This window comes from Geospiza fortis, unplaced genomic scaffold, assembly GCF_000277835.1.
Source record: "Geospiza fortis unplaced genomic scaffold, GeoFor_1.0 scaffold213, whole genome shotgun sequence".
NCBI lineage: Eukaryota > Metazoa > Chordata > Aves > Passeriformes > Thraupidae > Geospiza > Geospiza fortis.
Window position 1 is genome coordinate 1,571,032 of NW_005054399.1, and position 17,203 is coordinate 1,588,234.

The window sequence follows — 17,203 nt, forward strand, 5'->3', positions numbered from 1 at the left end:
CCCCGCTGTCCCTCTCTGTCCCTCGCCGTCCCTGGCTGTCGCAGGTGGTGCTGGCGCTGCGGGCGCTGCAGCGGTACCGCCTGGGCACGGACATGTCGCTGTTCGCCACCGAGCAGTTCGGCACCGAGCCCAGCGCCTCCTACCCCGGCTACCCGGGCGGCAGCGGCGTGGAGAGCACGGAGACCTACCAGAGCCCGCCCTTCACCGAGACCTTAGAGGCCAACCCCAAAGGTTACCAAGTGCCAGCGTACTGAGGGGCTGCGGCGGGGCCGCCCCGCGGTCCCGTCCCCGCTGTCCCCAGCCCCGTTCCCTCGCCGTGGCCACTCAGTGCCGGGTCCCTTTATTAGCTCGTTGTGCAGTGAATTCTGTACAGTGGTATTGGTTCTTGTCTTACCTGTCCCAGGGTTTCTAAAAGCAGTGTTCCCTCTAAGCCGGGAGGAAGGAAGGTTGGTACCGCATCACCTACACGTGGGGAGGAGGAGGAGGAGGAAATGTCCCAAATGTCCCCTCCGAGCTCTGCTGGGAAAGCCCAGGGCGCCTTTTCCTCTTAGACAACAGCAGCTGAGGAATCCTTATCTCGTTCTTCCAGAGCTAACACAGAATCCATCGAGGCTGGGTGGGCAGTGGGCAGAGCTGGCCCTGGCTGCTCCCAATGTGGAGCTCCCAGCCCAGGTTCCAGGAAAGTGCCAAATTCACGGGGAAATCAGCGGTGTCTGTGTTGTTTTCCTTTGTATATACTTGCTGTACAAAGCAAATATCCAAACAGGTGTTTCCAAGCTTGGTTTAGAGGCACGGGGGGGGCACAGCAGGCCGGGGTTGGGGTCAGTATCCAGAGGGCTTCTACGCTTCAGCAGGTTCTGGTTGAGGATTTAAAAAGTTGCTGTTTGAAATGGAAACCAGCAGGAGCTGGTGGCTAACTGGGAACAGCCTGTGATCAGCGGGAATGTGGCGCTTTGTGGTTCTGTTTCCTCGTGGGGGATTGGGAAATGTGTAAATTCCTAAGGAATCTTTGGTTGGCACTGCTGACACATCCTCACCCTGGTGAGGTGAGGACCGAGGTGAGGGGCTCAGATTCAACATCCAAGGCCATTAGGAGCAATATTGGGCTTGTATGTTTATTCTGGGAGCAGCCACCATCTGCCAGCTGCAGCAGAACCCAGGTGGGGACACGTGTGTCACCCTGCAGGAATGAGGGACTCGGGCAGGGAGCTGGGAAGGCTGCACAGGCCATTGGAGCCCATCCCGTGTGGGCTCACAGCCGTGTTTGGTGTGGGCAGAGTCAGTGAAAAGCGTCCAGGAGGGAGGCTCGGGCTGGGGGTTCAGCTGCGAAGAGCAAAGGAAAGGAGGGAATGTGTCAAACCTTCATTGCCAGCTCTCCCTGCCCGTGTGGCAGCTGCTCCAGGCTGTGTCACCAAGGGCTGAAACTTGAATTCCCAGCCCGGGGCTGGCAGCTCCATCCCTGGAGGCTCCTGCTCCTGCCGCAGAGCCACCACTGCCTTGTGACCTCGAGAGGAGCAATAGCCACCCCCTGTCCCGTCCCCTCCCTGCCACAGGGCCTGGTCACCACCGCCACAGCTCGTCCTGCCGCAGATCAGAGCGCTAATTAACGAGCAGCAGGTAAATGCACTAATTAAGCAGCCAGTCATGCCCAGGTCACTGCCGGTGGCGCGTTGCTTGCCTTGGCGCCAGGTCCTGGCTGTGCCCAGCCCCTCACAGGTGCCTGACCATGAACACCCAGCCCAGAGCAGCATCAGCCTCAAGGGATTCCGGGATCTTTGTGGTTTTGTGGAGTTTTGCTGGGAAAGAAACGAAAAACCCCAAGGATTTTAATACAGGGTACGGTAGAACTGTAGCAATATTTTCCTTAGAGGGAACACTGAAACTTTAGCAGCACAAACAGTACTTGTGTTAATATTTTAGCAAAATTATAATCAATTTAAATGTTTAAATTGATTGTACGTGAGACAATGTTCGTTGGGTACGGTGTATTTTTTCTAACTATAATATAACTGTTGCAGAGTTTCCGTGTAACCGTAAAGAGCTAAAGCCGTGTCTGCCTGCGGGACACGTCCTGCCCCGTGTGCCCCCCCTGCTGAATATATCACGCTCTGAATGTCCCCCCCAGGCCTGCATTGCCTTTCTTTGCCCCCACACGCACATCCCACCACGCTGTGACCTCTGGAGCAGCAGCAGGGACACAGGGAGACACCAGCACCACTCCTGGTGCTTCCCAAAGCTCATTTCAGCTTCCCAGGGTTTCCTTTTCCTTGCTGGGCTGGGCAGGAGCAGGAGGAAGGGCTGGGGGCTTCTGGCAGCACAGGAGATGCTCCTGGAGTAAAGCAGAGCTGGGAGTAAATAACCTGCTCCCTGATTAAACCAGAGCTGGGAATAAATAACCTGTCAGCCTCAGCACTCAAGAGGCACCTGGAGGGAGGCGAGCCCTGCTCCTCTGCACCCACAGTGCCCGTGCCAGGCAGGGCAGGGGTGGCACCTCTGCTGGGGTGGCACTGGGACGGGCAGGAGCCACAGCTGGAGTGTTTGTCCAGGGAATGGCAGCAGGCTGGTGTCCCATGGACCGTGCCCAGCCCCTGTCACCAGGCTGGATGGGACTGCCCCAAACTCCCTGGCTGTGGTGGGAGCCTTCGCCCACCTCAGCCTGCCTCACACAGCCCGTCTGGGGGTGTGTGGGTGCAGCCCCCTGGGCTCAGGGGTGACACCCGTGCCTGGAATTCTGCCCCAAACCCTTGGGGAGCCCTCCCATTGTCCCCACAGTGTCCCCCCATTGTCCCCACAGTGTCAGGTGTCACTGTGCCCAGTGAGAGCCCCGGGTGTGCCCATCAGGGTGTGCAGGGAGCACTGTCACCAAACACACCCCAAGGTGGAGAACCAGAGCCATGGCTGCAGTAACCCTGGGGTTCAGGGACTTGGAACATCAATTTTCCTCTTTTCTGCTCTTTTTCTCCCAGCTGTGCTACAGCAGCACTCAGCCCCTTGTAACCACCCAGGCCACATCCTAGGAGGGTGCCAGGGCTGTCCCAGATTTGTCCCAAAAGCATGCCAGGACTGTCCTGAGCGTGCCAGGGCTCTGCCATCCTCACGAGCTGTTTGTAGCCCTCTGTTCTCCCCAGAGGTCAGCAGCACCTCGAGCTCACAGAGGGCTCAGCTGTGCTCAGCCCAGCCCAAAAGCCTCTGCACAGTGTTAGCTCTAAATTTGGGTGTACAGAGCAGAACTCCAGCACTCTGCCCCACCCATCCTCTTGCTCCAGGAGGCTCTGTCACAGCACTGCTGTTCCTCAGCACTGAGGTAACCCCATCATGCACTGTGCAATTCAAGCATATTAAAAGATTTGGAATTCTTGCCAACATTTCAAGCTGTTCCTAGCAAAGGTGGGAGCTTTGCTTCAGTAAAAAAACATCCTCCCCCTGCATTACCTGCTCTGTGTCAGGGGCTGGAGCAGAGCCTGAAGCAAACCCCTCCCTTTACAGGGCAGCATTTGGGATCTCACTGCTCTTGTGGCTGGACACTGGGATGAGATTCCCAGCAGTTCATCCACAACAACCAGTGACCCCCCAGCAGTGCTGTTCTCTGCCCGCCAGTCCCTCCCAGGGCTGTCCTGTACTCCCCTCCCTGTGCCAGCCCCAGGCACAGCGCTGCCTCCTGGCTCTGCCCTCTGTTCCTTGGGAATTGCCATCATTGTTCCATGCAGTGGGAATTTCTCTCAATAAACACTGCTGTGTGTTTCAGACCCCTCCCAGCCCGTGCTGGCCCCAAGCAGGTGGCTCTGGTCCCCCCTGGTCCCGTTCTCAGTTCCATTTTGTCCCTGTGTGTGTCACAAGCCCCTCTCCCCCCAGTGAGGCTCAGCCCTCACTGCCTCAACTTGAAGCCCCAGTTCAGCTGCCTGGATTTTGTTGCAATACACATTCAAACCTCAGCTCCTTTCAGAGTTTTAATCTCCAACAGCTCCCACCTGAGGGCTGGGGAGTTCAGTTTCTTTGCCAATACCTCTGTCCGAGCAGACGCTTCCAGGAGTTGCAGTTGTCACTAACCTCTGTGCAGTGTAGTATAAAGTGGACTGTGTATGGAAATAAGTTTAAAATGTTTACAATTTTGTATATATTATATATATAAAAATATCTTTTGAGAGAACAATCTGTGATTCTGTATTTTGGGTGTCTGTGTAACCAACTGCAACTTATTTTCAATAAAGAGCTAAAAATGAATAGAAAAAAAAAAGATTTGGTAGTAACTTTATTGAATCAGGTGAGCACAAGGAACAAGGAAACTGCAACATCAGGCCCCAGTGATGCAGCAGCTCGAGGGAACTCCCAGCAGCACCTCCCAGGGAACTCAGAGCTGCTGATGGAGAAGGAACTGAAACCCAAGGGAAGACAAGATGCTCCTGCAGGGAAGACATTTCACTCCCTGAACTTTACCAACCAAATGGGGACAGTTGCTGACTGGAAGTGGTGGCAGCACCCAGCCCCCTCAGGGGCCAGGATCAGCTCCAGGATCCTGAGACAGGAACAGGGACTGCCAGGGGCTTGTGCACCCAAATCACCTTCCCCAGCCCCTTCTGGGCCAAACCCAACGTGCACAGGTGGTCAGAACAGTCTTAAATATTCAAGAAAAGAAATCCAAAGCACTTTGCAGCCTGAGAGCAAGCAAAAATAACACATGTAAGGCAAGGAAGGGTGGCTGTAGGCAGGAGTAGCTCTTGGGCAATACTCTGAGCTCGATTCCATAGAAATGATGATGCTAGAAAAGCTGTGTTTCATCGCTACAAATCACATAAATTAATGTCAGCTTTGTTCCTACACGTTAGAAATAACTAAACCTGGAGATGGGAGAGAATCAGACACTGAACTACAGCCAGGGGGGACTCCTGGCACTCCATCAGCTCAGAGCTGCTGCTGGAGGAGTCACTTCCGAGGAGGAAGAGATCCCCCTCTTCCTCTGGGGTGGAATTTGGGGGTGCCAAGGAACAGGAGCAAAGCCAGCCCGGCGGTACCGAGGGAGGTGCAGGTGTCAGACTACTGTAAACAGATAAATGCACTTAAAGGCACTGCAGAAAACATGGTCAGTAATCAGCAGCATTTAATGTCCCAGGATGCTGTTGGGAGCTCCCACCAGTAATACATCCAAGAAATTAGAAACATGGCAGTCATTAAATAAAATTCCCGTGTGCTTTACGAAGAGTAAAGCCTTAATGCTGTTACTGTACATGCAGGGCTACAAAATCAGCTTCTTGAAAGAACTTTACAGAAAAAGTCAGAGGCAACTTCAAATCTTGCACAGATCGGCCCAATTCTTCAAGCAGCAGAACTGACTCTGCAGAAAGGGAAACTCTGCAGCCCAGTGTGTGCAGCTCTCCTGGTCACACACCCCAGGGAGCAGCACTCTCTTGCACCTTTTACCCCTGACTAGTGTGATCTTCACTGAAATAGCACAAAAAAAAAATCAGAATGTTATAAGGGAGGCCACCTCCATTCATTTCAGCGATCCATAAACTTCCCCCACCCCCAAACCAGAAAGAAACCCCCAAACCAGAAGCTTATTCCCCCACTGAGTCCCCTGTCATTCTGCAGATCCAAAAGGATTCCCAGCTATTGCATGTTCCAGGAGGAAGGAGCCCTGCCTGTCCCCCCTGCAGCTCAGCCTAACCCAGCCCAGATTTGGGAGCTCAGACAGCGGGTGGGGATGAGCTCTGGCACATTCCCCTGATCCCTTTGCCCAGGAGGGCTTCCCAAATCACCTGCTCCTCTCTGCCTCAAGGGCACCAGCCCCCAGCTACTGCCAAACCTCGTTCCAAAGTGCACAGCCACAGCCAGGGCCCGGGTGGCGGCCCTGGGGAGAGCTAACTGATGATCCTGCTGATTGCCTGCAGCGAGGGGAACTCCTCATCCTCGAGATGCAAAGCTTTGTGGGTCACCACGTCCTGCTGGGTCAGCACCTGCCTGCACGTGGGGCAGATGTAGCAGTCGAGGTCGGCGGGGGAGTCCGTCTGCCAAACGTTCTTTTTGTTCTTTTTGGGTTTGTTGGAGCTTTGCTTCTCCTTGATCCGGAAGTCGTTGTGGGCAGAGAGCAGTTCCTGCTGCTTGGCTGTGTCTGGCAGCAACACCAACAACTCCTTGAAAATCTTCTTGAAGTTTTCCCCCAGCAGTTCCCGGCAGCTTTTGTAATACTGAGCTGCAGAGATCAGCCCCTGCAGGGGACAAGGAAGGGAAAGAATCAGAGGAAAATGAATATTTATCTATTAAAAATCCCACTGGAATTCAGGCCTCCCAGAAAAGGAGGCTTTGGGAAGCCACTCACCTGCCTGAACTGCCCAGAATGAGTTTTAAATTTATTGAACTTGGACTCGTCGCTCTGAAGAAATTCCTTAATGGATTGTATGAGCTGGATGTTCCTCTGCTGGAAGTTCTCAGGTATCAAGTATGATCCGTGACAGGATTTTGGCCTGTGTTGGAAAAGACCAGAAGTGACCCTGACACTGGTTTGTGTCACACAAAGATGTCCTGGGACATAAATCACAAGGCTGTTCTGGTTTACAGCTGCACATCCTTCCTCAACCCAGCTACACAAAAGCAGCACACAGCTGTCTTGTCAGGATAATAAAATATGGGATTTCCATATCAGATTCCAGCTTTACACAAACAGAATGTTTAAAATCCAAGATTAATGTGGCCCTGACAAGCAGCTGTATGAGCTGAGTGCACTCGAAAGACCCGAGCAAAGACCTCACTGTGAATAAACCAACAGATAATGCAGGTTCTGTATGAAACTGACACAAAGTTTTCCCTCCCCTTTTCCCAAAAACTCCTCTTTCTGTCCCAGAAGGAACCAGAGAGCAGCTCCTGGAAAGGCCAGAGCAGTGAAGGTCACCAAGGAGAACAAGCCTCAGCACCTTGCTGCTGGGACTCCCACAGAATTGATGGGAAGTACAGGAATATGTTGGAACTGCAGATTCCCAAATAAATCTAGGATAGATCAAAGTCTGAGCAGCCAAAACATTGCACAGGTTTGCAGTTCCTCAGACTTGTAACCACACAGGGCCGTTTTATGCAATTCTCCTGAATCCAACCCACAGCACCCTGGGACTTCCCAACGGGAACCTTCCCTGGCTGGCCCCTTGGAGTCACCCCCTGTGTGCTGTCTGCAGCCCCTGTGACACCAGGGAGGTGTGAGGTGTCCCACAGCCCCTGGCAGGCCCCTGACTCACTCTTTCAGAGCTGTAGTGACGGGTTCAGAGATGGTGGAGGATGGGATGACAGCGAAGCCCGGGGGGGGTTTGCTGACAGGCACCGACAGGCCCGGAGGCGGAGGAGGGTTCTTCAACAGCACCACGGAGTTAAAGCCTGAGGGAAGCAGGGAGAGACAGGAATTAGAGCACCCACTGACCCCTGCCTAAAACCCACACCAGTCCCTGACACACTCTGCAGAAGCACCAAGAAGAGCTTGCAGTGCAGACACCACTCTATACTGGAGAAAACCTAAAAAAAAATCTTCAAGAAGCACTTGAGAGTGGCTGATGTTCCTCTACAGAGAAAGTGCTTTAATTATTCATTTACTTTCTCAATGGAAAATAATTTTGAAAGCCCACTCCAAGTCACAATGAAAAACACTTTTGCATTATTAAAGTGAACACAAACCACGGGAGGAGGCAGCGGGCCCAGCCTGGCCTCTCCCAGCAGGAGCTGCACAAACAGCGGTGCCGGCGCCTCCCGATGAGATCCCACTGCCATGAACACCACTCCAGGTCACGTTTGTTCCTGTCTGCCTGCCTTCACAAGGCCATGGCTAACAGCACGGCAGGAAACCTCTGCCAGCACAGGAAGAAGTGAAGTGACAAGTGCCAGCAGGGACAGGACACAGCCAGATTCCCTTTGCCTGCAGCGGCTTCCAAGGCAGATCTTGGAGCACAACACACGGATGTGTCAGCCCTGGGGACAGGGAAAAACCAGCTCTACATCCATGAGCCACCCCCAGCGAGCAAACACCTCCAGCTGTGGGGCAGAGGTGAGTCCCAGAGGACATTCCAGCCCCCCTGTGACACCCAGGCTGCCTCTACCTGGTAGCTGGTGGCAGAACCACACGAGAGCCAGAAGGAGTTAACACAACACATCCATGTGTTCTCTGGGCTCTCCCCAAGCAAAGCTGGCCATGCTCAGCAGTGCTTCCCCATCCCTGGAAGTGTCCAAGGCCAGCCTGAAGCAACCTGGTCTAGTGGAAAGTGCCCCTGCTCATGGCAGGGAGTGGAATGAGATGATCGTTAAGATCCCTCCCACCCAAACCATTCCACAACTCTGAGCTTATTCCCTGCTCACCTGGTGGTGGGGGCATCCTGGCTGATCCTGAGCTCCCAAGAGCTGGGAAGTCTTCCTGAGGTAAAGGGCATTTGTTAGTCACTGGGGGCTTTTTAAGGCCGGGGGGCTCTTTGGGTGCAGCACAAGCAGCTGATGGTTTCTCCGTGTGCCCGTTGACGAGGGGGCCGTGAGCAGCAGGGAAGGCCCTGCAGGGCTGCTCTGCCTCCGGGGGCTTCTCTGGGCCTGGCCTGGGCAATGGTGGCTCCTGGGGTGGGCGTGGGGACAAGGGGCTCTGCTTCTCAACCCCCATCTTCTTTTTCTTGCCCACTTTTGTAAAAGTTTGTGAGGTAGAAGCTGCCAGCAAGGACGAGACGTCGAACATGGTCGGGGTGCTGCGGATCTCCTGGGTGGTCAGGCCACCGCTGCCGTCCTCGTCGTCTGATTCACAGAGTTTATTGCTCTTCTTATTTCCTTTGGAGGTGTTCAAGGATGGTTTTTTGGCTGGCTGGTTGACACAGGGGCTGCACATGGCTTTGACTACGTTTTTACTGGAACCATTGTTCCATGCAGATGTGATGTGAGTTACTGTCCTATTGGTGGGCTTCACTTTGGACACCAGGGCTGGGAAATCCTCCTCCTGGAAGGCTGCTTTCCTGGCAGTGGCTGTGTACATCAGAGACATCCCTGATGAGATGGTGGGAGCTGCAGAGGAGGACAAGCTTGGGAAATCCTCATCTTTAAGCTTAACCAGTGCTGGCTGGGCAGAGCTGTGGGGAAGGGAGAGGACTGGAGTTACTGAGGCAGCAGAACCCCAAGGGACAGCACAAACCCACAGCTCTCCACTCCTCCTCAGACTGTCACTTAGAGTGACACAACAGGAGTTGGACCAGATGATCCTCATGGGCCCCTTCCAGATGAGGATATTCCATGATTCTATTCCATGATTCTAAGATCAAGCCAGGAGCTGATGCTGCTCATGCTGGTGAGCGGCACAGAAACACCTCCAGGCAGGAGGGGACAATGGGCAGGGGAAACCTTGGAGGGATCAAATGATCTGGAAAATTATTTTCCCCAGAAATGCAGAACACATCAATCAGCTTCTAAACGTGCTTTGTCCCTGCTGCAGCCCTGCAGACTCACCCTTGGAGAGGTCCTGCTGCAGAGCCGATTGCTGGAAAGTCCTCCTGGCTGAGCACTCCGTTAGCAGCTGCTTCTTTTGGAACAGGGACAGAAAGAGCAAAGACATTATTTTCAACCCAAACTCATTCATTCCAGAGCAGGGGCTATCAATGGCCATGACTGCAGCACTACCAAGGCCTATTTTCAGCAGCTGATGATGTCATTAACTGACATTCCAGAAGAACAATTTAAATCCATGCATCACTATTTCCTTCAATTAACTGTGTTGCCCATTATGTTGTGGCATTCAGGAAATTCATGATACTTTAAATGAGTAAAACATGGGTAAGACAGAACTTTCTGAGGGAACCTTCCAGACATTGAGATGCCCTGCAGCTGTGCAGGACCTGTCCAACACTCACCTGTGACATCGTTTGAAGACTTTGGCACACGTTTGGAGCCGAGCACGTCGGGATCCCTCAAATCCTCCTTTCTCCCCCTGCTGCTGCTGCCTTCCTCTTTGTCCTCCACCCTTTTCTTCTCTTCCTGCCGTTTGGCTGCCACAGATGCCCTGACTGCTGCTGCAACATCCCTGTCTTCTTCTTCCCTGCAGGACAGGGCAGACTCCCTTGGTCAAACAGCAAGGATCACAGAGCACTGCCTCGCTGCAGTGTCATCTCTGTGGTTCCAGCTCCAGTGACATCCCTGATCTCGTGCTGCCACCTGCTGAGAAACCCAAACCAGCCCCACCACTCCAATCCATCCCAGCCAGGCAACATTTCCTCCCTGGATTTCCAAGTTCCATGTGTGGGAATAACAATCCAGGCCAGAAGAAACCAGGGTGAACTGGGTGAGACAGTGCCAGGGATGCAGGGGGCACCTGTCTCTCTTGTTCATTTCCAAATGTATGGAATTATTCTTGGAGGCCACAGGAACTCTTTGAGGCATGGCTGGGCATGAACTCTCAACACATGCACAATCCACATGTGACACCAACAGAGGAGTGCTTTGGGATGGACTTTTTTCCCCCGTGGAATCACCAGTAATGAACCAGCTGCCCGTCCAGCCAGAAGAAAATAAGATGTGCAGGATGTAAAAAGCACTCAGTTCTGGTGTGGATGAAGAGACATAGAAATGCAAAGTTTCATTTCAATACTTAACCCTCTTCTTTTTCCAAAGCACTCAGTCTGGCCACACAGAGATCTGTTAGTCCAATGAAAAGCATGGTCCTTAGAACAGGAATTTCATGACTACCCAGACCAAAACTCCATTAAACCTGCACAGACTTGTCACCTACTTCAAAAAATCCTATTTAGAGAAGTTTGCATAAAAACAGTTGCTGGAATTAATCCAGGGTTCTGAGTTTATTTGACCCAAAAGTTGAGGGTTGCATTGTTTGCTTCCTGAGCTGAAACCTCACACAAATAATTCCATGATGACCAAGCATGTAGCCAGGACACAGGCTTGGACTGGAAGTTGTCAGCTAAGGATTCACCATGGAGGCTTCCAAATTTTGTATCACTTCCTTCCTCCTAATCCACCAACATATTGTGAATTGGCAGGTAAAGGCCAAGACTAATTTGGGGTAAAACTCCACACAAGGTCGTGCCACTCACCTCTTGTACCTCCAGCTGCCTCTCCTGTTCTGCTGGCTCCCTCGGCTGCTCAACCTGCTTGCCCTCCCTTGCCTGTTGAACCTGTCAACCTCCTCGTAGTCATCTCCACCTACAACACCTAAAACAGAGGGGAAGGATGATCACTCTCAGTTGTTTCTCTAGTGTGGGCATCACACTGTGCCTGAAAAATGCAAAAACATACTGGTACAAATAAATTATCTTCATTTCTTTCTGATGACCAAGTCAGCAGTTCTCCTAAAATTACCTGTCCTCATTAAACCCACACACAGGGAAAAAATGCTACAATTCAAGCAGGAAGGGATGTCTGGATATCACCTGCTCCAGCCCTTTACTCAAAGCAAGGCCAGCTCTAAAACTACATCAGAGGGCTTTGTCTGGGCAAGTTCTGGTTATCCTCAACCTCTGCAACCTCTCAGGTTGGTGAGGCCTTCTTAAACTCTGCAACCTCTCAGATTGGTGAGGCCTTCTCAAATTCTGCAAGCTCTCAGGCTGGAGAGGCCTTCTCAAACTCTGCAAGTTCTTGGTACTGCTCCAGGGCTTGTCTACCCTCTTTGGGAAGAATCTTCACGCCTATGAAATATTCACCAGGCGTTCTTAGAGAATAAGACCCATAGATTGGTTTGGGTGGTGGGGGGACCTTAAAGAACACCTTGCTCCAGAACAAGGACCCCTTCCACCAGGTCAGGCTGCTCCAAGCCCTGCCCAGGGCGCTTCCAGGGCCAGAGCAGTGGTGGTGGTGCCTGCCCACCCCGGCGGGGTGCCCGTCCCTGCCCCGCAGCCCCAGGCTGACCGTCGGTCCTGCGCGGGTGCCGGGGCGTGTAGGTGAACTGCAGGTCGATGTGGCGGTTCTGGCGCGCCTCGGCGCGGCTCTTGCTGTGGCAGGCGCTCTTGTGGGCCTTGTAGTCGATCTCAGTGCGGAAGGCGTGCGTGAACTGCTCCGAGCTGCAGCGGCCCTCCTCGCACAGGAAGTGCTTCTCCCTGAAGTGCTCCCGCAGGTATTCATAGTCACTGCGGAGGGAAAGCGCGGAGCTGAGCCTTCCCACTCTCTGACACAGACACTCACACAAGGGTCATGCCTTCAGTTTGAGCTCTCCCACTTCCCTGATTCTTGGGAATTCCCTGCATTGGTACAGAACTCTGAAGTCCACAGAAAGTGTCAGCAGTTCTCCTCACAGCTCAGGCACACAGAACAATCCTTTTCCAGCCCCAGAACCAAGGACACCGCTGCAGCTCCAGCCCCAAAAAGTGCAAACAACAGGGAATGGAGGAGAGCAGTCTGGGAGGGTGGGACTGCATCACCTGAGCTGGAATTGGACAATGAACCCCAATATGGAAATGGACCAAAACTTATCAAAGGGTGAAAACTCCTGACCCATTGTCCATCTTGGGTATAGCCACAGCCAGAGGCTTGTACTGCCCAAGGTGAATCCTTTGAGGCCTTTAATAAATCCCTGCTTTATTCCTTTAGCTCTGCCCAGCCTCTGTTCCAGGCAGCCTCTCAAGGCATAAAGGAGAGTGAGGACAAGCCCTGGTGGTTGGTTTGTCCTTATCCCAGGGATGTTTTCCAGCTGACCCTGTTTCTGTACAGCCAGTGCAGTACAGAGGTGTTAAACCAAACCCACAGATGCTCAGCACATCCAGCTGTGCACACAACAAAAAAGTCACCTTTGTTCCCCTTGCACACAAACCTTGGAGCAGCAGGATCAAGGAATCACAGAATTAAGGTTGGAAAAGGCCTTTAAGACCATCAGCTGCTACCACCACCATGTTGACCACTAAGTCATTTTCCCAGGCACCACATCCACACGGTTTTAAACATTTCCAGGGACAGTGACTCTCCATTTCCCTGGCTAACCTCTTCCAGTACCTGACGACCCTTTCTATGAAGGAATTTTCCCCAATATATCCAATCTAAACCTCCCCTGATGCAAGTTAAGAACGCTTTTTTTTGTCCTGTCCCCCATTAGGGGTAACACACCAGACAGTTGCTGTCAGGCTGCAAAATTAACTTTATTTAATGAAGAAGACTTTAAAGCATGAGCTAGACTCAAAGTGAATATTTTGGCTATTTATTTACAGAATTGCACCTAACCTGCTGCCACTCCTCCACTCTGCTTTCAAACACTACTTACCCCTTAAATTGAAAGCACACCCAAGGAATTTTACTTCAAAATCTAAGCTAGGAAAAGGAAATTTAAGCTGGAAAAAGAACTCATATAAGCAATGTTTGCTTGCCTGTAGTACTCCTGAGCCCCCTCAGAGTCACAGAAGTGGCAGAAGTAGTGGTCCCTGCGCAGGTGCTTGAGCAGCTCGTCGTTGTCCAGGTAGCGCTCGTCGCAGAACTTGCAGAGGGGGTGGCCCCGGTGGGAGGTGTCATCAGGGTCCCCGTGGATCCGGTGCCGGGCCAGGTCCTTCCTGGAGTACCATTTCCTCTCGTAGGTGAAGATCTGGAGGGCAGGGATTGTGTTAATACATTGGTATTCATAGATTTGCATTCATAGATTTGCACTGTTTCCTATGGACACAGAACCAAACAGAACAAGCCAGGCTGTGCCCAACTTCTCCATCTGTAGGGGTGGAAGATTTGCTTCAAAAAGATGCAGTTTGACCACCAACACCTAAAATTTTTGGTGGACAGGAAGTAAAATTCAATTGATGGATTCAAATGAAATCTATCTTGCATTTATCTGAACACTGGGAATGAATTTAATTCACTTTTTTCCCTTTGGAATCTTTCTATGCTGTAATGAGTTTAAATTATAATCTCTGGAGTGGAAAAAGCCTAACTGGGTATTTATCAACAAATAGTATTTTGCATTCTCAAATTTAGAAACCCCAAGGGAGCAGTTTTATTTCCCTCTCACACCAAATAGCTGCACACAGAGGATTCACTTCAGTGAACAACTCCTGTATCACAAGCCAGCCCTCTGTCCCCACTACCTTGTGAGCTGTTTTAGTAGGATGGGATCTGGAGATACCAAAAAGATCAACCCAGCCTTGAGAACAGAATATCCTTTATTTCTGGCTTAGATAAGAACTGGGAAATTGCTCTGGGAAAAGGTTTATTTGGCTTTGCCAAGGCTGATGGACTGAAGCTTCCACAAGTTTAGAAGTTTCTTTTCAGTGGGTATGAGTAAGATGGGACTTTTTTCTTTGAAATAAAAATTTCTACAGTATTCTGAAATTAAAAAGCAACAGTTTTAATATTGTTTGTGAGAGAAAATAGCAAACAAGTTCCCTCAGTGCTGAGGGAACCCTGGGCATGAAGCACCTCACCAGAGCTCAAAGGACACCAGAAACCAAAGCAGGTCCTGCCCTCCTTTCCCACTTCCCTTCAATCAGCTCCAGGAATTCCAAGACCACAGGAAAGACTCAGCTCAGTTCCCAAACTTATTAGGGTTCATTTAGGTCAACCTGCTCACTCCTGCCATCCCTTTTGGCAGCAAACTCCAGTTCACCTGGCACAAACCAACTGTGGCACCACCACCATGGGGTTTAATTTAAACCTGGAGAACCTCCAGGCCCTCTTCATTAATCAGTTTATGGAAGGAGAAAGGCTTAAAATAAAGCAACTGGCCTCACTGCAGGAAGAGGGAACTGAAATAAATCCTTGCTGTTCTGCCTTCCCATCTTCCCAGGAACTCCTGGAGGTCATGGAGGGAAACTCCCTCCTTCCCACACATCCAAGCAGAGGCCCAGCTCACCTTTAGGTGTTTAACACAGAGTTTGCAGCAGAAGAGCTCGTGCTGCTTCCTCATGTGCTGCTCCAGATCTGCAAAGGTGTTGAAGGGCTTTGCATCCGGGCACAAGGGGCATTCGTGCTGCAGCAGCTTCCTGAGGGATGAGAGAGATTCCCAAAAATGACCCAACTCCCTCTCAGCACCCCCACACCTTTAGCACAACACAAATGTTCCATCCCTGGCAGAGGCTCCAGCTTTAAGGCTGCCCCTGCAATCTGCAGGGAGGGTTGTGACCTGCTTATTGCAAGAATTGCTTATTGCAAGAATTCTGCTGGATGGCAGGAATGGGATGGAACCAAACTACACCGAGGTTCCAGCTGCTGGAGCAGAGCTGAGCAGCCACAGAGCAGGAAGCACAGCAGGAACTCACTGCAAAACTGAGTAAACTGAAACCCTTCTCCTCCTGGAGATTCCTGCAACATTCACATCCCACTCCATTACACTTCCCACTGTCAGAAACTGAGGAATACAGTGGGGAGAGATAAACTGAATTTAAAGAATTGTATTAGGAAAGGAAGGAAAAACCCCACCCCAAAATCCCACCACACAATGGCTCCCAGGAAGAGCTGAGCACTGGTCTCACTGGGAGAACTCCTACTCCCTCATTCCCACAAATACCAAGCCAAAACTGTAAATGTCCCAAAGTTACATTCTCAGCCCAAATCAGGGTGAAAATAATGCCCAATTCTCCAAGGAAAAGGTTCCACTGCCAGTATGCATAATTTCCACTCCTCTTTCCATTATCTAAAATCCTCCCAATTAAGACTGTTATGAAAAATATTTGTAGAACACAATGCTAATGCCACATTTTTATTCTGCACTGGTTTTTTCACTTCATCTTTTTTCCCTCCCATTCAGAATTAAGATCTTTGTGTGAAGACATTGTTACTCTTCATGCAATACTCGGCACACCTTGGTTTGGTTAGTCCTTATTCAGCACAGCAGTAATTACAATTACAACAGTAATTAAGTCTTTATCAATTTCCACAGCAGCCACACAAGGAATGGGAAGGTTTTCAGCAATTTTGCTGCTGTTAAAGATGCCAAAAGTGACTTTTGTTGAGAGAGCAAAGCTTGTGCGTTGTGCTGGCGAATCCAACGCTGCAGCCTCGGGAGCTGCTGAGCGCTCAGTGCCCTGCTCCAGCTGTCACCTCGCCAAACACACCTGCACAGGTGACTCAGAGCTGCCCAAATGCCAGGAGAGCAGGGCACCCCGCCCTCCCGCACAGCACTTCCTGCCACGTCCCGTGTGCCACCACGTGCTGGGGACATTCCGGGGACATTCACCTGTACAGCGCGTACACCTCGGCATCCATGAAATAAATGTCGTATTTCTTCTCATGCTGCAGCTGCTGCAGGGCAATGGAGGAGAAGGATGGCAGCTTCCTCCCGAACACCACCTGTGGGAACAGCACCGGGATGGGCACTCCAGGCAGGCACGACCTCCGGGAGCTGCCCACGTCTGCAGCCTTATGCCAGCCTCAGCTGTCACCTCCCCCGGGCACTGTCCCCTGCTGCCAGCAGGGCCATGGGACATCTTATCAACCCGCCAGGGACTGGCCCAGCCTGGCCTCTGGAGTTTGAACGGGATTAGGACACGCTCCTGGTCTGTTTTGCTCCCACAGCTGCTCCCAGAGTAAATATCGTCCAGCAGCACAACCCTTTCCACAACCAATGCCTGGCAGGAGCCCTGCCCCCGGCTCCTCCCCGGCCCCTGGGGGATCTCACGGGGACCTGGAGTTTCCAAGTGACTCAATGTCTAAGGCTGGCAAGGAACCACTGTTTCGTGTTTCCTTAACTCCCAGGAAAGCGAGGAACTAAACACACAGCACCTCCCGAATCACCTGTACCACACACCCCTCTCAGGGCATCTCCTTGCTCCCCTGAGCTCGGAGCACTGCAGCTCCCACCTCCAGCACACACTGCCAGCCCGGGAACTGCTGCGGGAACAGCTGGAGTCACCAGCCCCAGCCCAGAAAGGCTGAGACATAAATACAGCAAGGAATTTCAGTTCTTACAGCAAAAGCCACATAAGAAATCTAGAAGTAAATTCCCAGAGAAGTCGTGGCTGCCCCTGGATCCCTGGCAGTGCCCAAGGCCAGGCTGGACAGGGCTTGGAGCAGCCTGGGATGGTGGAAGGTGTCCCTGCCATGGAGGGACTGGCACTGGATGGGCTTTGGGGTCCCTTGCATTCCAAACCACTCCAGGATTTTACGATTCCATGATCCCCCCCTAAGAGCTGCAGCCTCCTGGAGCAGGGAGCAGAGGCTCCATTCTCTGCTGCCAGAGCGAGCCCTGCTGACTTCACACCATAAACATTCGCTCTAACTCCATTTTCCTCACGTTTTGTTTCCCACTGTCCCAGGCGGCGGCACCCCTGCGAGCGGGGCAGAGGGCGATAAC

General features: G+C 51.9%; 2 protein-coding genes across 2 annotated transcripts in view; one reads left to right on the top strand and one right to left on the bottom strand.

Annotated features, from left to right (window-relative positions):
• Window positions 1-1,541, top strand: part of SYNGR3 (synaptogyrin 3) — a 10,085-nt gene extending 8,544 nt beyond the window's left edge. Inside the window, exon 4 of the mRNA XM_005426007.2 lies at window positions 45-1,541. Within this exon, the coding sequence (XP_005426064.1) occupies window positions 45-254 (210 nt within the window). The 3' untranslated portion in view covers window positions 255-1,541. The remainder of the gene's footprint in view (window positions 1-44) is intronic.
• Window positions 1,542-4,236: 2,695 nt separating this feature from the next.
• Window positions 4,237-17,203, bottom strand: part of ZNF598 (zinc finger protein 598) — a 14,374-nt gene continuing 1,407 nt past the window's right edge. The window contains exons 2-12 of the mRNA XM_031061070.1: window positions 16,088-16,200; window positions 14,765-14,894; window positions 13,296-13,507; window positions 11,851-12,068; window positions 11,040-11,157; window positions 9,846-10,030; window positions 9,445-9,517; window positions 8,326-9,071; window positions 7,221-7,356; window positions 6,314-6,458; window positions 4,237-6,203 (exon numbers count right to left, since the gene is read on the bottom strand). Coding sequence (XP_030916930.1) covers window positions 5,856-6,203; window positions 6,314-6,458; window positions 7,221-7,356; window positions 8,326-9,071; window positions 9,445-9,517; window positions 9,846-10,030; window positions 11,040-11,157; window positions 11,851-12,068; window positions 13,296-13,507; window positions 14,765-14,894; window positions 16,088-16,200 — 2,424 coding nt within the window. The 3' untranslated portion in view covers window positions 4,237-5,855. The remainder of the gene's footprint in view (window positions 6,204-6,313; window positions 6,459-7,220; window positions 7,357-8,325; window positions 9,072-9,444; window positions 9,518-9,845; window positions 10,031-11,039; window positions 11,158-11,850; window positions 12,069-13,295; window positions 13,508-14,764; window positions 14,895-16,087; window positions 16,201-17,203) is intronic.